At 38.3% G+C, this 24,925-nt stretch overlaps 1 protein-coding gene across 2 annotated transcripts in view; it reads right to left on the bottom strand.

Annotated features, from left to right (window-relative positions):
• The window catches only part of SLIT3 (slit guidance ligand 3), a 549,687-nt gene that overhangs the window by 146,243 nt on the left and 378,519 nt on the right, over positions 1–24,925 (bottom strand). For both annotated transcript variants that reach the window (XM_076349680.1, XM_076349679.1), the window contains exons 12-14: positions 24,559–24,630; positions 14,294–14,365; positions 1,484–1,627 (exon numbers count right to left, since the gene is read on the bottom strand). In XM_076349680.1, coding sequence (XP_076205795.1) covers positions 1,484–1,627; positions 14,294–14,365; positions 24,559–24,630 — 288 coding nt within the window. The remainder of the gene's footprint in view (positions 1–1,483; positions 1,628–14,293; positions 14,366–24,558; positions 24,631–24,925) is intronic.

Here is a 24,925-nt window from a genome sequence, read left to right on the forward strand (position 1 = left end):
ATATGGGACTGGTTTTGTAGCTCTAGAAAAAAGGCAGAAAATGACAATCACTTGGAGTACTAAAAATGGGAGAATGAATCAAAACATTTCATGAAAAAGTGTCTCAGTGTGAAGCAACAAGTCCATTCTAAGTCATGGCCACTAGGAGTACCAATAAAACCCCATGGAAAACAAGGAGAAATTTTTATAGCTTAAGGGTGTTGCCTGTTGTTTAACTTGACAAATCTTATATACCTCTGTAAACGAACCTTCTCTGTCACCCTTGTTTACATATTATATCTATGTACATATATAGCATGTTGCAGCAGAAGAAAGCATGGTAGAGGTGGGGGGGCAGCGCTGGGGGGGTTGTACATGATTATTCTAATGCCTTAATGATTTGAGCAATACATACTGGCCAGGTATCTGTTGGAAATTAAGGTTGTGCTTGTGGCTGCGCAGGTACATAGGACATAGCAGGTACCCCGCTGCTTGAAATCATCCCTATTAGTTCATTTTTATATGAATTAAAACATTTATAAAACTAATTTGGCCAATGCATTTCCAGTATTAAAAGATGTAGGTGCACGTGTATAGATACATTTCCAGTACTATAGTATGTGTATATATATACATATATAATGTGCATATATATTCCAGTATGTGTGTGTATATATACATACACATATATATGTTAATACTGGAAATGTATATACTTACACGCTACATAAACACAGAGCCTTGTATCTATATATGCACACACAAATATATATAAACACACATACACAATATTGGGTGAGGGGGTTCTTCCTTGTTTTTCATTTATATGAGGCTGCCAACTCCAGCTCTGAAGGAGTATTATTTACCTTATTATCTTACTACTCACAGCTTTAGGATGAAACCTTCTTCTGTAAAATATTGAGTCATTTCTATACTTTTGCTTCCAATTTTGCTTCTGATCCCTCTTCTCCTAATGCCTCCAATTCAAAGACTCTCAGAAAACGTTTAGTGGATTTTCTTAATGGATCAAATGGATCAAAAATCAATGTATCAGTTCCCTTAAGTGGAATGTCAGCTGAAATATGGTTTCAGAAGTCACGAACTGTACAGCAGGACTCGGACCCAGTAAGGAGAGATGCCAACTCGCTAGCTCATTAAAAACTGTTAAGCAATGGTTTTAATAGAATCTGCTGTTCATATATTGTACAGAGTCACATTTATGTATTATCTTCCCAACAAACAGTATGAATGAATTACTCTGGGAGCTTAATACACTTATGACATTTATGTCACTATGGACAGACTGTATCGATAGCTGGCTGTGCTGAATTTATGCAATACTTCTTTATCTTTCTCCTTTTATTTCTGTCAGAAAAGGAGGGGCTACTACCTTGGGGTCTCTTACAAATTGTCTTAATGTCAGATGCAAAGCCTTTGCAAAGACAGACAACATCTTTGGGGGAAAAAGAGAGAGCTGACATTTACGATATGCCTGCATACTCACAGAGTCTGGATTGATCGGAGAGGTGCAAAGAGCCCTTTGCTGATGGTCTGCAGTTTGTTGTCATAAAGAGATAGCAGTTTGAGATTATGCAGACCTTGGAACGTGTTTACCCTCAGGCAGTTGATCTTATTGGCATTGAGAAGCCTGAAAACAGAGGAAAGGTTTATAATTCATTAATCTTGTAATAATCAAATAAAGATAGACTGAACTTTGGGGTTAAATCTAAAAAAACATTAACCCAGTCATCAAAGCCAGTCCACATTTGCCTGTTACATTTAAAAGGTGAAAAAACCACAGTCAACATTAGTACTCTAATAGCTGGGGAATATACAGATATATAACAGTGCTAGCTGTCTTAAAATACTTAAAAGTTTTTTTTTTTTGTTATGCCCAGCTCCCTCCCCCCATTTGTTCCAAATTCTACACAAACATTTAAAGAAGTCTTCAGCTTAATATACATAGAAATGGCAAATACTCCCCACCTTGCTATTCCATGCACACACTCATACACAAAGTCCACAATGAGAAGAACCTTTTTTTTCAGTTTTCTCTACCAGCAGCTGTCTTAAGTCTAACTGAAATTCTGGAAGTTTGACATCTTTTGATAAGCAGTGCAGGGTTAATTTGATCATGGAAGCAAAGAAAACGTGATTCTCCTCAGAGACAAGAAGAGAGAAGTGTAGGGTCTGGACTAAAACTTACTGAAAGGCAAGCTCACTTCATACCTAAGGATAGTCAAGCAGTGGAACAGGTTGCTCAGTTGTGCAGTCTCCATTGGAGGTTTTCAAGATGATACCGAATAAAGCCATGAGCAACCTGCTCTGACCTAATAAGGTGACTCTGCTTTGAGCAAGGGTTCTCCAGTCTCACTGGCTAGTGACCACCTGAGGTCCCTTCCAACCTCCGTTGTCCTACAATTCTATGAATCTTCTCTATTCCAGTTACATCAGATTCCTGTGCAGTTGTGGAAAAGTAGCACAAAGGCAATTCACATCCTTTTTTTTTTTTTTTTATATTTTGCACATCTACACAGCAGCCAGTGGCAGAAATAATCAGTTCAGCCAGAAAATCTTGGATAGTACTTGTGCAAGTTCTCTTAGATTATCCAGCCAGAGTTCTCTCACATATAACAAGAATATACAATCCCAACACAAGCTGGATCTCCCCCTGAGACAATCAAACACGAGAACACTTAAACTGCCATTGTGATCTGCATATGTGGTATTTTACACTTAGAAGGAAAATAGGCAGGAAATGACCTATTCTTCTTACAAAAGCCAAAATCCACATCTTTTGACTACTACCAGCCTCAGAAAAATAGTACATAGCAAACAATATATGCTGCTAACTCAGTTCTCCTGGTCACAAAATTCTTGCTACTTTGTCAGTGAGTTTGAAGGGCTTAATATTGCAACATTGTGGCTCTCTATGAGGCACCACACTAAGTTAAAAGACAAACGCGTTTATACATAAAAAGGAAAAGACATCCTCCATTCCTCAGCAAGCAAATATACCATCTTAAACACACCTCTAACAGCACAGGAAGCTTCCATTTTCAACAAACTTCACATAAACCACTACAGCCAACAGGGCAACCTATCAGGGAAGAAATGCATGCTTGATAGCTGCACATGATGCTTTTCTTTTGTTCCAAAAAATAGCTTCAGACGGTGCTTCCTCTCCATGGCACCCTGCCTTTGCATTGCTGAAACCTTTGGAATATTGTACACTCGTTACAGCTCTCTGCTCCTACTGTCATTTTGGCAGAGCCTCATTACTGCAGTAAATGGCTACAGTAATTGTGATATGTAAAAGATGGACACATACTTGGGTAGAGCCCTTTTCTCAAGGAGAACAGGAATGCAGTGCTTTGGAATGAGAGGGCGCCAGAGCAGAGCTCACCTTTCTAGCCAACAGAAAAGTCAACATCGATTTACCTGAATTTTCTCCTTAATATGTCACAGAAAAAGAAGCTTGACATTAGATAAGAGAAAGTCCCATAGAAGGCAATGATGGATAAATGAGGTTACATTTTTGCGTGAACTAATAGCTAAAATAATTTTATGAAATATTAAGCAGCAGTAGTTTGATCCCTCTGTAACCTGTATTTCTGTGACTGATAATTATGTGACACCTAATCCACACTCCTGTTAACTCCACCAGAAGTAACAGGGTAATTTTCATATTAGGCTACAGGAACAGTTCCTCCCATGAACTGGACTTCCGAGATTTTGCTCCAGCAGCAAGCATCAGTGTCATCTCTTACTACTTGCTTCTTACCGCCATTTGTATGTCCAAGCCAAAGCAATCTTCATTCTCTCTTGGTTCTCGTGCATTATGCATTTCTCTTTCAAGCTTGTACATTATCTTTTCCATAAAGAACAGGTTAACAAGTCATTAGAAGGCAGAATCAGCTACTGAGTTTTGAACAATATCCCCAGATATTGTACAATATGCCACTTATGAACAGATATGTTCACAAGGACAGGGAGTAGAAACCAAAGGATTTGTCATGCCTAAGTGGCATTCACATATGAACAGACATGTTCAAATGCCACTACAAATCCTTTGGTTTCTACTCCCTGCCCCACATTAATGGTCCCACATTATTTTTAGGTAAGGCACATCAGCTTAGATCGGTTGTTCCATGACAGAGGCTTAGTACCTAAGTTATACAGGAAGAAAACTGAAAGCAAGTATGTACTTTGATTTATTTTGCTAGATGCTATTTTTTTCTAATATTATAGTAATATTTTATGTTGCAAGCAGTTCTTCTAAAAAAGCATAAAGCAAAAATAAAAATAACCTCAGTAATAAGAGAATTTACAATTGAACTACAGTTGTATTCGTATATGTGGACAACCAGCATGTCTTTTTGTGATTCTTAAGAAGTGCACACATAGCAGAGCTGCACTGTGCAGATGCTGTTCACTCCTGCGCGAAGAGTGGGCTTGAAGCCTAACCACCACTGAACGCACTTAATAAACTCTCAGAGCAAAGCTGACCTAGAACTGCAGTGAATACACAGGATTTGAATTCGTTCTCTGATTAGTTTCAACAAAACACGAATAAACCCAATACTGGAAACTAGAATTTACAATGTGGCAAGTTTTCCTGGCATGGATTTCCAATGACTAGATTCATGGTGATATAACCTGTGACATTTCTGTAAGAGCCAAATACCAAAAATGAGAGAAACTGACCCTACATACAGCCACAAACACAGAGGCACACTCTCTCCTTTAAGCATCAGAGAAAGTAATTTGGAACAGGAAAGTGCTTGTGCAGACTGTTTAGAAGTGGGAATTCAAGTACTACACAGCTTTTCTGAGGTGACAACACCTATTCTGTATATCATCTACACAATATATTTGCAGTACCTAAATCTAAGGAGGACAGATAGTGTGCTCAACAGTGATACAGATGTGGCCATATTCAGTGGATCATGAGAGAGATTAATGTCCTATTTCTGATCAGAATCAGTGAGAAAAGGGTGGTGGTGAAAAACTGTGAGAAAGCAGAATACATCATCCCTAAATTTTTTTCCTCCCACTTACTGTGAGTTAGAGGATGACTTTTGGCCAGAAGCATTAAGGTTTATATTCCTTTCAAAACGCGGTTATTTTAAAATATCCCCTCTGTGGCTATTCCCCTATATAACTTCCAATTCCTTGTTTAACCTTTCTTCACTGTCACAGCCCCCCTAATGGCATCTCATTATTAATTAGGTATACAAGGCTGGCCTCATATGGAGTTAAAAGTGGTTATAAGAAATTTTTTTTTAAACTAACACAAAGGCAGATGAGAAAAACATATTCTAGGAAGCAGAAACACTGATCTTCCTTAAACACTGAACCATGCTGTAAAACATACTAAGGGCTCCTTTTCATTGGACGCACACCAAAAGAAGGGACAATATTAAAAGTTAAGTCTTATTTAAAAAGAATTACATGGCATTTATTTTGCACCAATATATAGTGAAAGTAAATTCCACTAATTTTCCTATTTTGTTATCAGCTTGATTGGATGAGCTTTACACACGGCCTCCAGATGTGGTGCAGCATTCAAAAGCAGGTTAAAAATTCAAGTAGAAATAAAACCGCCTGCTATCCAGAGGGATGATGGGTTATTAACTCAAGTCTCCATTTTCATCCCTCTGGATATGTTAAAAACATGAAGAAATCTCTTGCAAGCCTAGGACCACCACAGAATACAGGAGAACGGTTAAAGACCTTGTGGTTTACACCCTATTGAAAGCAACGAGCAGAGCAGAGCAGTATTACAATTCCATGAAGCCATTTCCTGAAAAAGTGGATTTGTCCACACACAGTGAAATAATAACGTGTTTCAGCTAAGCCCTTTGAATGAATGTGTAGTGAATTGGCACTGTAATTGTATCAGATGCTCGTAAGCACCATCTGCATAATTAAGATGGTCCCATAATTGAATTATATGCCCAAGCACAGTTTCAAGTGATTAACATTTAAATAACATTTTGAACTCCAAACCCAAAATGATTGAAAAAATTGTTTGTTAAGAGCAAATGGGGATGTTTATACGGCTTTTACCCTTAGCAATGTTTTATTTTCAGCTCAGCGACGTCAAGTAATCAAACTATCAGCAAATAACTATGTAACTCGAGACAGCAGCCTAGCAACCTTAACACATGCTGGAGACTGCAGGTTGATTTCTGTTGCTACAGGATGGACCAGAAATCATCCTACATTAATGAGCCAAAAGGAAAGCGTCAGGGAGAAAAGCTGCACAGAGCCACTGGAAAACTTCTCTTTCTTTTTCACTAGCTTTGTGTTTTGACAGCGACGACAACATGATGAGAATGAAAATGTTCTGCATCCCATGAACGGGCTGGCACATCCCACGTGCCAGACTCCACTGGGGAAAATGAGAACTCACCAGAAAAAGGCAGATGTAAAATGCATAGGAGACTTGTAAGGAAGAGGAGAACTGGGTAACAGTTTTGCATGGGTAACAGCAGAACACAAATTGAATATACATGACTTTATAGAATATCAAAGGCTTCACCTACATTCAAAGGCACTATATGGCAGCAAAGAAAGGACTCTTGGCAGAAGCATTCCTTAGGATATACAATACCTGTTACAAAAAGTCAAAAAACTTTTTGACATGTTTTTTTCAGCATTTTCTCTTGAAATTTATAGGCAATCAAGTGTCATCTTTGATTTAACACAACTTATCACAGGAGAACAGCTGAAGTGCCAATATGGAAGTATCTAGTCAAGTACTCCGTCCTCCCAGCAGTCAATGACAAGCAACGTCTAATGACAGAATTGTGTGTGCCCCTGCTTACTTATTGGCAAAATAATCATATTAGGTTCCAGGAACATTTTAAAATGGCCTGGAGTATAGGGGAGCAATCTGACTGCCTCTCACTGTGTCAAGATATTTAGACATCTACTAAAATTTACATTTTCTAATGTGATGACTGACCACTAAAGAGTCTGTCAGTGCTTCAATTGATAATAACCAGTGTGAAATCATCATCATGCTTGCTTGAACCAGCTTCAAGTGTTTCTCCATGTTCAGGAAACTGGATGATGGTGATGGCGATGACAAATTTATTCAACGTAAATTAAAATGCAAAAGTCAGGAGCTGATAATGAGTCAAGAAGGAAGCACAGAGCACAGTCTAACAGTCCTGTTTTGGAGAGATTTTAAAGAACTCCTTTCATTCCTGATCCAAAAGACACCAACTCCAGTTGAATACCATCCATAAAACAATCCTGTGGTACTTGTGTTACTACCTGGAGAATTATAAGTACATGTTGTCATAGCATCTGTACTTCTGTTATTCAAAATTTAATATTGTCCAATTTACGCCTGCAGATAAGGTCACAGCTGATTTTAGATAACCACATGATAATTCAGATGCACAGCAGATCAAACACATTTTCTCAACTTCCTGCGCTATCAGGGAGTTAGTTTCTTGTGTAATAATAACTAGGAGAGTTTCTGTCAGATGAGTCCAGCTTGGAGCACTGGTGTCAGAAGAGCTAATGAATTACACACTGACGTACGAACTAGCAGTTGTTTTGGGAAGCTGCATGCAGACAGGCTACAGAAGTGACACAGAAAAGGCAGATGCTGTTGCAGTCTTTCATTAGTGCTTGACTGTAATTGTATTTCTGTGTCTGGCAGATGCTGCTCCCTCACTTTACCAGCAGTTATTGAGTTTAGTAATATTATCACAATAGCAGCTTAAATGCAGAAATCTGAAGGAAAAAAAGCTTGAGGCAAACAGCTTGAAAACAATTCTAAAGCTATTAAACAGGTCTGTGCAGAGAGTATTCTGTCCTGGACTAGAAGGACGAGGGTTGCATAGTATCTCTGCTGCAGCCAGAAATATTTTGAGTAATCATGGGAAAAGTTCATATGTCATTTTGCTAAGAAACTAGAACCACAGAACCCAGAAATGACATAGGTTGCAAAAGACCTCCAGAGGTCATCTGGTCTGAACCCCACTCAAAGCATGACCGATTTATAGGTATTTAATGCAGATAGTCGCTTTATCTGAGAAAAAATTATTTCATCAGATCACAGGATAATTCAGAATGGCAGGAAGCTTGAGAGGTTTCTTGTCCTATTAGACTGCCCAAAACAGGGTGAGCTGTAAGGTCAGACCATGTTGTTTGGAGTTTTATTCAGTCTGGTCTTTAAAATCTTCAAGGTCAGAGCATGTACAACTTTCTGGGCAGCCTGCTCCACCGCTTGACTTGTCGTTGTGAAAGTGTTTCCCCTTACATCTAGTCAGAAGGTCTCTTTTTTTAATGCTTCTTGTCTCTTCTGCATGAAAAAAAGTAAGAACTCCATGGAACAAGAAGATTTTATACATCACTTAAAGCTCAGAAGACTACTATGGGGAGGAGGAGAGACTACTGTGCTATAAAGGACTTGGAAATGGAAAACTGTAATTCCTTTATTCTGGCATTCATATACTGTTTGCATCACTGTTTAATGACGCTTATGTATGTAACAGTGTAATGTGTACAATACAAAATATTGGAATTGATGTACATTCCTTAGAGTAATTTTGTATTTCTTTTTTTTAAAATACTTTGTATGGGTTTGTGCTTCACTGGATTTTCCTTGAGCTTCTAACAAGCTCCAAAAGTATACAATAAATAATTGGTAGATCCTGTTTTAAGCTCTTAAGTACTGGGATTCAATTTACAATTACAAATCAACACAAGCACTTCAAACTTGGCAAATTTGCCATGGAGATATTTTCCAAGCAACCTCACCAGAAGAGCTACGGGAGTACCAAGTATCTCACTATTCATCCAAGGAGAAATAGCATAAAAAGCAGGTTAAAAAGGAGAATCACTCAAAGCAAAATTTGACTGGTAGAATTTTGGGAAGACTGATAATAGCAGTTTCTGAAAGAACACACACGACTTGTTGCTTCATACAAGTCTATTTTGAATATAGGTCAGTTGAAGTTGTAAATATTAGATCTAGTTCCAATTTTAACCCAGGTTAGATGATTGGATCTGGAAGTCTAATTTTTCACCACTTTTGAAGTTACTTTATCTGTCAATATGTCAAACTCCAGGCACCAATATGATTATTGGTCTTTTCTGACTACAATGTTGAGTTTTCCCTAATGATCAGACATTAGGAGAAGGAGGCTGTAAGCTTTTGGCTTTGCTTTATGACAGAGGAATACAACAAACCTCTGATTTCAATATATATGTACCCCAGGAGTATACCTACTTCTAGCAACATCAAAACAGAGTCCACTATAGGGATTCTTTCTTGCCCAGAAAGCCATGGGGATCTCAACCATAAGATTTAGGATCAACATGCCTGAGCACTTGTATGATCAGTAACTATGCAAAGTAAATTTCCTCAAGGAAAAGGACTTATTGAAAACTGATACTTGCCAGACATTTGAAAAATGAGATTTTATCCCCTATATTATTTTGCTATACAATCTCTTTAAACAGTAGAGATTTTACGATACCTTCTTGTTTCAGGAAATAGAGCACTGTGAAGCACACAGTGTGTAACTGTAATAAAAAGGCTCCCAGAATGTTTGTTTTAATATGGTTGCACAGAGGAAAGTGTATTACTTAGATATGAAAACTACTGGTTAACAAACTTGGTACCCATTATCCACAGCTCACTGTCTTGAGCCACTTGACTCGCTGTTTCACTGCAGACTGGCTCTGCACATTTGCTCATGTGGGAGCAAGCAGAGCAACCGTCAGGTTTATCTGTTATAGGGCTGCTGAAAAAGAAAGAGCTGCGCAGTGTTATGTTGCGCCCCCTGTGCAGTGACTGGCGAACAGTTTGGCAAACTCAAGGGGCCCTGAAAGAGCTTGTCCACATTCCAGGAAAACTGAAAGACAGGTGAGAAGGACATTTAAATATATTCCAGTTTCTAGACAGACCAAGGTTAGTCTAAGGCCTCCTGGACAGGAGTTCAAACTGGCCGCAGCTAAGGGTTACTTGAAAACTTCCACCTTAAGCTGAAACCCTTTCCATTCTTTTGATATTCAAATGCAAGTTACATAAACAACGATAATTAATCAAACACTATTTCACAGCTTGGACGGATTGTTGCCCCAATGAAATGAGTTTCAGTTACTGTAAAAAAAAAAAAAAAAAAAATCAAACTCCAGTTTCATAGAATCATAGAATCACTGAGGTTGGAAAAGACCTCTAAGATCATCGAGTCCAACCATCGACCCAACACCACCATGCCCACTAAACCATGTCCCTAAGCGCCTCATCTACACGTCTTTTAAATACCTCCAGGGATGGGGACTCAACCACTGCCCTGGGCAGCCTCTTCCAATGTTTAACCACTCTTTCAGTAAAGACATTTTTCCTCACGTCCAATCTAAACCTCCCCTGGCGCAACTTGAGGCCGTTTCCTCTCGTCCTATCACTTGTTACTTCGGAGAAGAGACCGACCCCCACCTCGCTACAACCTCCTTTCAGGGAGTTGTAGAGAGCGATGAGGTCTCCCCTCAGCCTCCTTTTCTCCAGGCTAAACAACCCCAGTTCCCTCAGCCGCTCCTCAGAAGACTTGTTCTCCAGACCCCTCACCAGCCTCGTTGCCCTTCTCTGGACACGCTCCAGCACCTCAACGTCCTTCTTGTAGGGAGGGGCCCAAAACTGAACACAGTATTTGAGGTGCGGCCTCACCAGGGCCGAGTACAGGGGCACGATCACTTCCCTACTCCTGCTGGCCACACTATTTCTGATACAAGCCAGGATGCCATTGGCCTTCTTGGCCGCCTGGGCACACTGCCGGCTCATGTTCAGCCAGCTGTCGACCAGCACCCCCAGGTCCTTTTCCGACAGGCAGCTTTCCAGCCACTCTTCCCCAAGCCTGTAGTGCTGCATGGGGTTGTTGTGGCCGAAGCGATCCCTTTCTGGAAAACAGTATAGCGCTCTCAAATCCAAACTGACCTAAAATTCTCAGAAGACACTTGATCCAGCCTGCTGAAAGGAACAATGTATGAGGACAGGGTACAGTAGCTACAGTAGCTTTCTAGCATCCTCTCTCCTGGCAACTTCATACAGGATAAGGGAAATGACATGGTCCAAGAAAAGCTTCTGTTCCACAGAACGGATGTGTAGTTGGCCTTCTATAATAACGTATGTTGCTATGTTAGTTACAAGTGCATATTTAGGAAGACATAAGATTTGTGAAATCAGCAATTTAACAGAAATCCAACTGCGATTATTTATGTGGGGAATGTTAACTACTTAAGATAGCTAATTACAATGAAGACTTCAAAAGCAACATTTTAAATTAAACCAATAGGGTTTAAAAAACCCAACAAAACCAACAGCCCCCTCACCCCCCCAACAAAAAAACTTTATTATCTAACCACGCCTGGTTATTTTCTTGCCAAATATAATATAATATTGGATTACCCACCTCTGCCTTATATGACAGAAATACAGAATTCTAATGCTAGCCAGGTGGTCTAAAACTTGTTCTGAATTCTTCATTTCCCATACACCAAAGTCAAATGGGGCAGTTTAACATGCTGTCATGCCTGAGCTGAGCATTATTTTACCCAGCTACAGTGTTTCTGACATCAGTGGTACTGCCTGCAGATGTAAGGCACTTACACAAAACAATTTTGCCAGAATAAAAGTGGAATAATCTGGGCCTATATTGTGGCAGTATGTTTAAACAGAAGGATAATGACATTTCTGAGAAACTCTGATGAGTCTTATACAAAACAGTAAATAACTATTATCTGCTCTGCAATTTCACAGTAATTATTTTTTCCTTCTAAATACAATCTCAACAATTTTATAGAGAACCCACAATGACTCCCTTTTTCTGATTGTGTCCTGCTTTACCATAACGCCAGTATATTTTCAAAAATGCTCCAGCTGAAGCTTAGAAAATTATACTGGCTACCAGGATACCTTAATCAGAGCGTTCTTATCAGTGTGTCTCCAGACTAATAAGAAAAAATCCAATCTAGAGCCCACTGAACACTAAATTAGATCTAATCATAGGGCACTCTTCCAACTGTTCAACAGCAGGTCTAAAACCAACGAATGCTATTTATTTTTTTGGTATCCATTAAAACACTACAAGCAATCCCATAATAGCTGCTTCGAAGCCATGATCAGAAGAGTGTGCAGACATTTGTTTGCATTTAAAGCATGATCATTCAATGCTCTCCTTGCCAAAAGCTACTTTACATTCAAACACTTTCAAGAAGACCCTGAAAGGCTCCAGAGCCACAATACTCTGGGAATCCCATAATGGTGCAACTTACTTGCAACTTCTCAGCTTGAGAATGTTTAAACTGTTGAAGTACAACACCTTTTAATGGTTCTCTGGCATATAGATTTTGCTTCCTTAACAAAAAGGCACCACTTGAGCTAATTCAGACTGGAAAATTACTGCATCTGGGCTTAATTCATTGAAAGCCTGCACTATATGCACACAAGGACTACAGTATAAAGGCGTTGAAACCTGCTTAATGCTTTATGCAAAGTTTTAGACCCACATTTTTATGGGGTGAGCCATGTGTTGAGTGATTTTTTTTTTTTTTTTTCCTACTGGGAAAGATCCTATCTGTAAAGTGTCCTGGGTTAGATAGAGCAACCGTGTATCACTTCGAACTTGCAACGATAAAATATTTGTGGGGGAGGACTATGATAAAGCTCAGATTTTTTTAATATAGTTTCTTTCTCAGAGGTCAAAGTGGCAAGTTAAGTTTTAGCTCTCCTTTTGCTTGCAGCGTCTTCATTGTACCGAACACAACCCGAGTCTGACAATGACTAACATGCCAGTTCTGTCAACATGTACTGAGTCCCAGCTTGTAAGCACTTTCATGCTTATTGTTCTCACACATGGCAAACTACCTCCCCCCTAAATACACAGTCTTCTCTTACTGCACAGGCTGGCCGTGAAGACACTGAAGTACTAACAAACTTGTGAGATATGGGACAGGAGAGAGGAAAGGAGCTGCCAGAAAAAGTATATGCAAAAGGTGAAGACAAAAGAATTGGCTGTGTGCAGGAGGAGATAAATGGCTTCCCACCGTCGCAGCTCAAGGATTGTCATAACCAAACCATATGTGCTCTTGCTTGTCCTTCTCTAGAATAGGGTGGTCCATGTTTGCAGTTAAGATCTTATGGATAAATTACATGTCTGAGTAGTCCTTCACTTAACATACAGAGCAATTTCAACTATTTCCTATTTTAGTTCTTTGGCTTTGCTTATGGATTTCTAATCTAAATCTATGCTTATTTTTATATAGCACATAAGTGCAGCAAAGACTACAATCATAGAGTGACACATTCAATGGTGATCATGAACTTTTGGATATTCATTTCTGGTTATGTCAAGACAGTCAGAAAGGCTTAAAATAACATGTCTAAAAGCTACTTTTTATTTTATATTTTATATAATTTATCATTTGGGGGTGTAGGGTTGTGTGTGATACAAACCAGAATGGGTTAATTTACCATATATCACCTTTACTTTCTGAGTGCATCATCCATGGTGGTAATCAGAACGTTAGGAATACATATTAAGCTCACTTCACTTCTGCTCCCTCTGCTGACTGGCTGAAATAGTAGCCGATTTCCTTCTCTTTGAAGGAGTTACTGGTTCTCAATGTGATTATGGAGACAAGAGTGAGTAAAATTTGCGATTTCACATTTGGCTTAGGAAATTTTTTATGCTACATTAATAAATACTTTAGAGTGTATGATATATATCTTACCCCTGATCATGACTGTGTGTTAAATCACACATGGCATAAAATACTCAAATATGCAATATATTCTGAAATCATTTCTCCTGCAGCTAAGCCACATTTGGCATAATAAGAAGATGGAACTGAGCATGGCTCGCAACAATAAGATCTTTCGTATTACCATTTTGCTTGCATGTGCAGGTACTTGCAACACAGTAGCCCTCAAGGATCTAGATATTCAACCACAAATGCTAAATGTGTAAAAACAATCAGATGGCATCCCCACCCGCACATCAGACGGTGACCAAATTTCCTTTCTTGGACTTCACCGAGTCTCTCATTTCCTCCCCACACTTAAATCCTCTGTGTCTATTACCCATTATACCCACTGTGCTATAAAACTGTTGGCACCTTCCTTTTGTTTTTTTCAGCTCTTGCCTCCCTCTTGCCTGACACAGAAACAACAGAAACTCATGTCCCAGTGAGTTTGCAGTGGAAAGGTGATTATATTAATGTCAGAAGCTGAAAAAACAGTAAATCTAGCTAGTCTGTACAATAAAGAAGAGGAACAGATCATACTCACAGCAGCTGCAGAGACACAAGATCATCAAAAAGGCCCTGGGGAATCTCTGTGATCTTGTTTCCATAGAGCACTCTGAAAGATTCAGGAAGACAAAATAAATCTTAAGTAACAGACCAGTTTAGTGTCCTCCCACATCTCTGCATTATCATCTTCATTGATCTTGTGCACCATGCCCAGGATCTGTGGGCATTTCATTTAACTACTGATCTCATTTTCTTTTCAGAGAGCACATGGTATTAAATGAGTCGTTATGATTCAGCCTTCGTCTGGTGTTGGAAAGCATTTTTAATGTAGAAACTGGACATCATCCAAAAACTGTATCCGAAAAATTTTTCATTCTGTTGAGGGATTTTTTTCCCACCCTTTTTAGAAATATTTTAACCATTGAACAGCACATTGTCTGATGCAAAAACTTAGAATTCTGCTCAGTGATACTGAACTGAAAATCCAGAGAGCACAAGCTGGTTGTAGATAAAATTTCATACAACTGAATTCTTAAGATATAATAATTGGCATGAAATGTGACACAGGCATCATTGGATAAAATATTATGGCTTCACCAGCTGCTGTTACCATTTCAACTAGCTAATATAAAGAAATTTAGCCTGACCTGGGAATAGACATGTATTTCAGAAACTCAAAAATACTTTAGGTATAGTTTAGTTATAAAAATCAGTAAAAATTTAATAACACAAATGACAGTCGCTGTATACATTTATTCAACCATAAATACATATGACCTGATATCCATGATTCAGTTTTAATATTAAATATATTTCCCTTTTTAGTGGAAAAATGCACATATAGTATCCTCAGAAATTGAACTAAAGGGAAAAACAGACAAAACCACCGTTATGCTAAGATGTGTTACCTAGGGATCAGAGCAAAATCATATATGACAGGAACACCTGAATTTCAATCATGGCTAAAGTATTTACTCATGTCATTTCTGCAAGTGGGTAAAATGTGTCAAAACCAGAAAGTGAGTTAGGAGCTTATATGGGTCCTGGTAAACAGGAAGAAGATTAGGCTCCCTCTGAAAATTTTATGCCTTACCTAAACATTTTAATAGACTTCAAATTGGGAAAAGCAGCATTTATGTAATTTCTATGCTCTACATAGGACATGTTAAATCGTTATAAACCAGCTCATGCCAAAACTTTGTTGCTTATGTGTCACTAAACTGGTTAATTCCCTAACTTTTTAATGTGGAATAATATGTTATCAATGAATCAAATAGCTATGTGAGGCTTGGATGCTGGCTGAAATTCTGGCTTACCCAGTCTTTCAACATTTAAAACATTATGGTGAGTTGAACATACTGAAAAACAAACTCTTAGCATGACGGACCATTTACAATACCCCCTGGCCTTCCCAAAGTATCGCCACTTCAGTTTACTCTTCATCAGTCATTGGAAGTATATCACCTCTGTGGGAGAGTTCCCAGATCAGCTCATTTCGGAGCCTAAATAAAATTAATCTAAATAAAATAACACTGCTTAGATATGAAAATCTAAACTTGAAACTTCATTTTTCATTACTTTTGTATTTTAGCAGGAACTGAACTGCTACCCAAGAAACTAATGATCATCTAGCATTATATTTTCTCTAAACTAATGTAACATAATTTCTTTTTATTGCAGAGTCAGGAGGTTGGCTTTTAATGTGCTGTTACAGTTAGTGTTTTTTGTAATGAATGCTAGTACCACTAAATTTTTCTAATTGTTTCCTAATTTCAGCTTCAGAAGACACAGACAATTTCTTACTTCAATAAAATTTCATGCAATGTACACAGATTTTTGTACTCCACCCAAAACTAGACAGAAATGATGGCTGAACTTTGAAAGGTCTAGCAGGTCCATTTAATCTCAAAATAAGAGATAATATTCAAGTCACTGAATTTCACTGGGCTCTAAAACATCCAAATGGCTGACTCACAGACTTCTTTCTGAACAAAGTAACTGATGTGAGCACCTGTATCAGGAAGCAAAACCTCTGAAAAAAAATTATTAATAAAAGGTTAAAATATTAAGTTAATGCCCATAGAATCCAGTATATTTCCATTTCACAGTTTCCACTCTCTCTCAACAACATTTCTTTAGCAAGTAAGCTCTGTGATGTTAGATGAACATCTTCCTTAGTTTTGTGCAGCAGCAGGATCATCTATGCTGATCAATAATGCATAATGCTATAGCATATAAGAAAGAGTTCAGAAGCTAAGCTTTACAAAATGCCCATGGAAAGAAGTAAAAAAATCCCCACTCCAGACTAAGGGTTATTCTGGCTGTAGAGGTAAAAACGCCGATGTAAAGTAAAACTTTAAAGAAATCTCACCACTCACCCCCAGCGCAGTTGTTAGTTATGGCACTACTAAATGCAAATATCAAAGTAAGACTCTTATTAGAGTCATTTTTCATTTACTTTTAATGTAAGAGTCAGAAGGTCATAGTGCAGTGTTCCACTGAATTTTAAACCTTGGATGTGTTTATACACCCTCTTTATTTTGAGTGAAATAAAACAGATTAAAATAGCTTATAAAATAAAAGAAAGCTTCAATTTTTAGAAGCCATGAAAAGAAAATAAGCATTTTCAAACCTAATTGGGCTTATGTGCATGTGGCACATTAACATTCGAACAAATTAACAGCTAAACAAAAGTCAGTATGAGAGCTCAGGCACTTGTCTCTAATTCATATTCATGTTCAACACTACACAGAGCCAAATTAGCTAATGCCATTGTCTGCCTGCCATGCCAGAGCTGAAGTCAAACGGTCATACAGAAAGAAGCAAAGAGGAGGAGAGGGGAGATACTTAATGCATTGCATCTCATTTCTTGAGTTCCTTATTTCCATTTACTCTAATAAAAAGCACAGAAACTTCTGCTTTCCTCAGAGTTCTCATTTTTTCCATTTAAGAAAGGAAAGCATACCAACAAATATGAATATTGCCCAGGTTCTTGATCCAAGACGCTTATGTTCTGAATGTACCAACTGCTGCACTCCAAATAGTACTATGAATGAGTTAGCCTGCAGAAAAGTCTGGCCAGGTTAGGCACACTCCATTATTGCAGCCACTTTCCTCTATGTCCTGTCATTCTGCCCATCTCACTAGCATGCACCGCGATGTTTCCAGAATAGCAGCTTTGGGGATAAAAGAAACCAAACAAAAACCCCAAACAAAAAAATAACTTCAAAAGGCCATATAACAGGAAACTCAGCCAAGTCAATTCAAGAACTTCATTTAAATCTCCAATGATATTACCAACAGAGATAAATTTTAGGAGATTTGCCTATGGCATTACAAGTTCTAAAAAGGTATGTTCACTTGCATCGCTCACATATGTTGCAGGACATGCAGGTGTCCTGGCTACTGTGCAAGCTTGGCACAGGAAATACAACCCTCCTTCCATTCCCTAGCACCTGAAATTTTAGACCCAAAATATTTTTTATTAAAAATACACTAACAAAGTTAATACGTAATAAAAATAAAATCAGCTCAGTAATTGCTGCCAATAGACAGCGAAGCAGTGAATCAGAATGACATTTATTACAACACAAAAAAATTACTAAAATTTTTAGTGTGTGCTCCTGATTGTTCATTGGCTTCTCAACTTTGCTGGGAGACCAAGTTAGCCACAGGTCTGACAAATACCATTTACTGTCAGGTGGAGAAGATATTACCCTAATGATGTACATTTTGGGAGAAAGAGAAAAGTGAGCTATAGCTTAATCCTATATTCACAATGCTCATCTTAAAAGTAGCAACTAGAGACTAAGCCAAAACTGACTGAGAGACCAATAGGTATCCTTTTTCTTGCTGTTCCTTTCTTTCTCTTCTCACCACACATGGGAGTCTCTTTTACAAAGATGGAAACCAGTCTGAATGGAGAAAACAGTCATAAGGATGTGCAAACACATCAGACTTGTCAGTGCATGCATTTTATTCTTGTCTTTTCCACAAGGCAGGTATATCTAATACCAGAATGACCAGTGTGAAGAATCGTTCACTGTATTTTTAACTCAAGCAAACTTTTCTCAAATTTTTTGCGGGTGGCTTTCTAACATCAGCAAGTTGCTGTTATGGCACAGGTGCAACTGAGCCATCTGAGGGCTATATTCTTAGCTTATTCTTAGCACTTAGAGCCATCAGCTTGTCAGTTCACAGCTAAATGCTTTCAGCATGGCCACAAACCATGAGCTGCAGTTCTTCAAAAGTACCTGGCAGATTGGCTCACAACTTGCAGCAGTTTTCAGGCTGCCATCAACCTTCCAAATAATGGGAAGGACAACACACATAAAGCACAGACCCCTGGCTGCACCGCAAGCATTGGAGGAGATCCCTGCAAGAAGCACCCTATTCAGCTGAAGAGTTATTATGGATCTGCAATAAGAAATTATACAAATATATAAAAGTCATAATGAGGTGTTATGTTTTTTCAGCCTGATTCTGGCATCATATTTTAAGATTCCCCCAAAAATGTACCTTAATTAAATTTTGACACAATTAAATATTAAATTTCCAGTTAAACAATTAATTGTTACTACTAAAATTCAAGTTTTGCAGATTAATCCAACTGATGTTCTAAGTAGTTAAAACTAAAGATTAAACGGTGAAAATAGTCACTGCATAGATTCATCTAAAAGCTTGGGACATACCAGGCAAAGAAAGCATTGGAAGCACACATAGCAACATGTATGTTATCTTGGGTGTGAATGTAATTAAGCATGTAACAAACCTTCAGCGGCAGGGTCTTGAAACATAAAAGTCTCACTGATTCTTTACAGTCTCTAGAGATTCTGATCTCTTGAAAAATTTTAAAATTAAGGAATTTGCAAAGACTTTACCAGTACATGACCTTTCATACGCACTGAAGTTTAGCATACCACCTTCTAAGGGTGTGAAACAATAATAGCTGTGTTGTCTTTATTTTACAGTTCATCAGCCTACCTTACTTGCAAATGTAGTTGCAATTTAGCTGCTTCATTAAGTTAGATCCCAGAATATAGAGATTTTTCCCTGGAAGGTGACACACAACTTTTTGGGGGTATGAAAGCCTAGCACAGAATCCCTTACTCTGGACCATATGGTCTCCAGCTAAGTGTTCCTTTATTTTGGCTTGGCTGAAACATTCTTACTGAAGTGTCAAATTTTGACTTTATGCAATGTCTTTTTCAGTCCTCAGAATGCTTTTAACTTTCCTTCAGACTGTGAAAACAATTCTTGCTAGGAAGAATTATATTTCCCAAGCTATGTACAATGGCACAGGCTCAATAAGAATTCAAGTTTTCAAAAGAGGAGGAACTGATAGGGGTAAAAACAGCAATAAATTTCTAATATCTGGAAGAAACTTAGACATGTAATTTTTTTCCCCTGCACTATTTCATATTTCTTCAGAACAAGTTAGGCTAAATAAATCACAGTAAAACTATCCAAAGCAATTTGTTACCTTAAAATAAGTTTGGCAGTTATTGCAATAGACAGTGTTTTATTGCAGATTTCAAATCACCATGAATGACATCACATACATCATCACCCAGGAGATGATGGTCTAAATGGGACTGCTGTGTCAAAATCTAAGCTGCCTCTTGTCTTTGTGCCCAGGCTGATCTAAGCTTTTAAATTGTTCACTAGTTTAATTCAGTATATGAACAAAAGCAAAGGAATTCTCCCTCTGCAGTGGTCTAAAATTTATTCATTCAGTTTAACACACTGAAGGCTTAGACTATTTTGTCATATCTCATAAAATGTCCCCAGACAGTCTGGATATGGCCTTCCAAACCTACATTTGTGGGAAGTTTACTGACCCCAAGAATAACATTTATCTTTGATACTATTAACAATAACCAAATGCTGATACAATCATCTCACTGATATTAGACAGATTTTGAGTTGATTAAATGAAAAATTAATTTACTTGAGAAAGTGCATGCAGCAATCTTGAAACATGAAACTATTCGTAACTTAGCCCCCATGTTCTGCGCTGAGTTATTAACCACTCCAACTCCAGCAAAGTGCAATTCTAACTATGTAATGCAAACACCATGTACTACAAATAGAGCATTTCTCAAACTTTTGCTTAAACTTAAGATAACACACTCTTTTGCAATCAACCAATTTTGCCACACTTCTCAATGCAAGGGTACAATTTGCTCTCATGTTTATATGGAAAGAAATATTGGATGGCAAGACTAATCCCTTCAACGCAAAAGCCATGGCTACATTACCACAGCTCACTTACATCTGTGCTGCTTACTGTTTTTTTAGATTCAAATCATTCTAATTATTTGTTTCTCACCTTGGATATTTCATATGGTCCCAAGTACTGCAGTATCACTACATTTCACAGCCTTCAATGTATACACCCTTGTATCATCTCTTTGAGACAGAGAAATGCTTCCACTTTTTCAAGAGGGAAAGCTTTGGTATAGACAAGCAGTTTATTTGTCCAACAGCTGTCACTGAAATTATGCAACATAACTTCTTCCTCCCAAATCCCACAGTAGCATCTTTAAGACTAAAGACCCTTTTTCTTAAGCCTTGATCCACAACACCCTCCATTCTCCACAACGGCTTTATAGCAAGCTCTCCACAACTCTGCTCTCAAAACCAGAGACTGGATCTTACTGTATCTTCAGTTTTGTCCATAAACAGGTTTGAAGTTTGGTTCATACCAAAAATATGCTAAGGATCTAAGCCTTAGTGGAACTTCAGGAACAGAATTAAATCCACAGAACATACAGACCCAGAGCTGACCAGTGACTCACAGTGCCGCCTGCATGTGACACAACAAGAGGAAAAGGAGAAGCCAGAAAACTCTAGGAAGAAGAAAAAAACATTCTTAAAGGAGAATGATTCCAGTTCCTTAATTGTTGTCACAACCAGGAAAAAAAAAAGTTATGTACATTCCCAAATATTTCTAAGAAAAACAGAGAAATTCCTTGTTCCACACAGTCATTATATGAATAGGGAAAAAAATCCCACTGAAAAATGGGCATGGAGAAAACAAATTTTTTTTCCTGTGTGTGGGGAATGGAGAAGTCTTGAGTCCTTACAAGAACAAGCTTGCCATTCTTGTGCTAAATGCAGAGAAAACCTAAGGTAGAAATGGTTTATTTAAAGTGTTAAGATTTTGTGACCTGTTTGATTCCCATAGGTGGATTTCTTGTTAGAGAAAATATATAGATTTAAAATAAAAACTTATGACCTGCTAGCATATGGATCACTTAGCGCTTTTAAAAGATTTAAGTTTTATACATTTTAGGGGCAACTGCTTCTGTAATAAACATTCCTGTGTTTTGAAAACTATAATGCACCATTTTTTCTTCTACCTCTACATAGGTACAATAGGCAGAGTACTCTGAGAAACAGTTCTGCCTGGAAACACTAACCTAAGTTAACTTCAGAAGAAAGTAGAGTAGCAACCCACTATATATAGGCCTCCATTAGCCAGCTAGACTAACAATGTTGGCTGTCTTCCAGATAAGCACTTTCACTCTCTTAGACCCATAGGGAGCACTGCAATTGCATGCAAGCGGGGAGTAAAGGGAGGAGCAGAAAAAGGGAATAAGGCAGGGGAAAAAAAAGCAAGGATTTTAGGCAGTACAGCAGTACTTCATTTTTAATGGAAACAAAGTTGCTTACTTTCATTTGTGCATTAACATTTTCCCCTCCTTTATTCTTCTTTTAACTCAGCTAGCTGAAAAGTCCAGCTGCTCTGCGCACAGATTAAACCTCAATGGTGTCTCATTAAAATATATGCCACCAATCACATTTGACTTTCATATATGTAAAATAAAAGTTACTCTCAGCTGAGCTGAAGCATTGTATGCAGAGCAGCATTCCTTCAGGGCATGCAGCTGACTAAAGTTATTGGGGCCTCAGGCACCAAAAAGACTGAGCCGCTTAAAAGAGAAAACATTAGTAAGCAAACTGTCTTACTTCATTTCTACCTCCTTGTTCTTTCCCCTTCGGCGATTTCATTGGGAGGGCTGGCACTTCAAAGGAGCCATCTTCTCTTGCACTTACTTGTCTTTCTGCGATTGACAGAACTGCACTGGTGGCTATAGCAGAGATCAGCCAAAAGAAGATCCTCTACTTCTTGGAAGTAGAAACCTGGGGGAAGTTTCTCCGGAGAAACCCAGATTCTGCAGAACAGCAGATAGTCTTGCTCCATAAAGATATCTAGGGCTCAGAAACTGAAACAGCTACAGAAGTGACCAGCAGGGAAGAACCTGCCAGAGGTCTGGGTGACAGGTCATGAAAGATCAGGGAACTAACTCTTGCCTATCAGCCGTAGAGAAAACATTTGTAAGACCTACCTGCAATGAACAGCAAGAGTAAAACCTTTCAAAAAAAAGTAAAAGCCAATGGCAAGCACAATGGACACCTGAACCCAGAGGAGGAGGCTGACAATGTCAAGGCTGGAGTCGATACTGTCCTAGAAACCAGTCTGCCAAAGAGAGGAGAAACAGACTGTGGGTTACAACAGCCTTGTGTGGCTGCGGTAGAAGGAAACTGAGGCAGAGACAAACACTGAACAAAGGAAAGACTGCTCAGAGGCAGTTCCCTTACTATAGCCCTTTCTGTGCTGCATCTCATCTCTCTGCCCTCTCTCTTCCCCCTTGTAACCTCCTAGCATTAACTTAAGCACTATTTTACCCACTTGGATATAAACATATTTAAACATCATTTGCTTAAAATATCATTTTGGATGACTGGGCAGAGAATACACAGTCATTTCACTTGCTTCTGTGTGCAAGTCAAAACACTATAAATTCCTGCCCAGTTTATATTCTCATCTCCTCTCTGCCCACTCTGATGTGTTCTGTCCCACTCCTGGAGCCATCTGGGGGTATCTGAATTAGCTTTAGCTAATATGAATAACTTCTGAGTTGGGAAGTCAACCCCAGTAGAAATGTCTTGCCTGTCCAGCTTTCTCCTAGCCAGGAGGTTTGCCAAGACCAGAAAGCTGTAGCATTGTAGCATCAGCAGTAGTTTCATACTAAGCCAAAACTGAAGTGTTCAGTAAATGTCATTCTCTTACTCAATCATTTCCAGACAGCATTGAGGGATTTGACCATTTCCACAGCATGTTGAATAATACTGCACTAACCATTCAACAACGGCTAGCAACATTTAATATATATTTCTGGCATTCTCCCAGTTGGATTCAGGGCACAAAAAAAGGCCCATCCTTCTGCATTCTGGCTCAGAAGTTTACTGCAACATATTAAGTTTAGTACCGACTAATCTTCTATTATTAGCACTAGTCAACAACTTATATAGGTTGTTAGAATTATCCAGTATTCAGAGAATAAAATTATGGCAGCTTTTAGAAATAAACTACACTCTTAAAAATCAAACTGTTATATGAATATTAATGAGCTAAATGTTTTAAAACTGTCTTTAAAATTAACACAGGTAAATATCATTCCAGTTGAACTTACCCTCTTCTCTCAACCTGGGGATCTTTCTAACACTCTATTCTAGTTCATTCTCCATATGCAGCTTCTGACCTTGTATTGCTCGCTCCTTTTACCCATTAAAAGCTCCACTGTTTTAATAGTGCTTTGGGTAGCTAGGTTGAAATATAGCTGCATTTAAATTCAACTTGGTGCTAAAACAGTTTCTGTGTTCTATAAAGAGAAACAAATGGTTGTCAAGAGATCCTACCTTCCTTTTATCTTCTGTATGAAGTCATATTTTAGTTCCCTTCCAGCTTAATAAAGTAGTAATTACAGCTAAGAAATATAAATGCTTTCTTAAGAGCTTAGGTTCTTCCCTAACTAGTTTGAAAAAAAAAACACAAAAAACAAAACAAAAAACTCACAAGAGGGTGCAATCTCAGTTCTTTAATACAGAAGAAAAATTCAGTATGTAAGTATTTCCCCTAACTGCTCCCTGATTAACACCACCAAACAGTGTCTGAGCTATGATGAGGTTTTTGTGTGCCACGATGAGTTGGGGGGCATGGATTAGCCTGTGGGTGCACGTGTATAGTAGATCAACTAACGCGCTGATTTGAAGAGGTGAACACGTCAGTAACCTTGGGGGTGTTCATCTATAAAAGAACTTACTAGAGATGTGTAAACAGTTCCTCCTTCTAACCTTCATGACCAATTTTTCATTTACAAAAGATCAGATGCTTCACGCAAGCTGGCAATTGCACACAGAAACGTAAGTTCTCCCAGACAGCACATTATAATTTTTATTTCTCTTACATGCAATCTCTCCCCAAATACCCATTCAATTCTATTTTCTACTTACAATGAAATGAGAGATTTCAAGCCTTTGAATGCATCAGGCGCAATGTCAGATATTTGATTCTTGCTGATGTCTCTGTAAAGAGAAGGGAGGATTAAAGAAATATCTGTAAACAGGACTTTGATGAAAATATTTTAGCTGTAGTTTATTGGAAGAATATACTTGATACAAAAACAGAACTAAAAGATCATATTACCTCAGTGAAATTATGAACTATGTAAGGACACAGATAGGCAAATTCCAGGAATGATCAGAAAACATCAGTCAGCATGACAGGCCATAGCCTCAATAAATCGGCAGCTATCCTGTTAATAAGGTCTTTCATTTTATGGACATTGAAACAAAGAGTTTTATGAAGAGCTTTGAAGAA

This window comes from Aptenodytes patagonicus, chromosome 12 (genome assembly GCF_965638725.1).
Source record: "Aptenodytes patagonicus chromosome 12, bAptPat1.pri.cur, whole genome shotgun sequence".
NCBI lineage: Eukaryota > Metazoa > Chordata > Aves > Sphenisciformes > Spheniscidae > Aptenodytes > Aptenodytes patagonicus.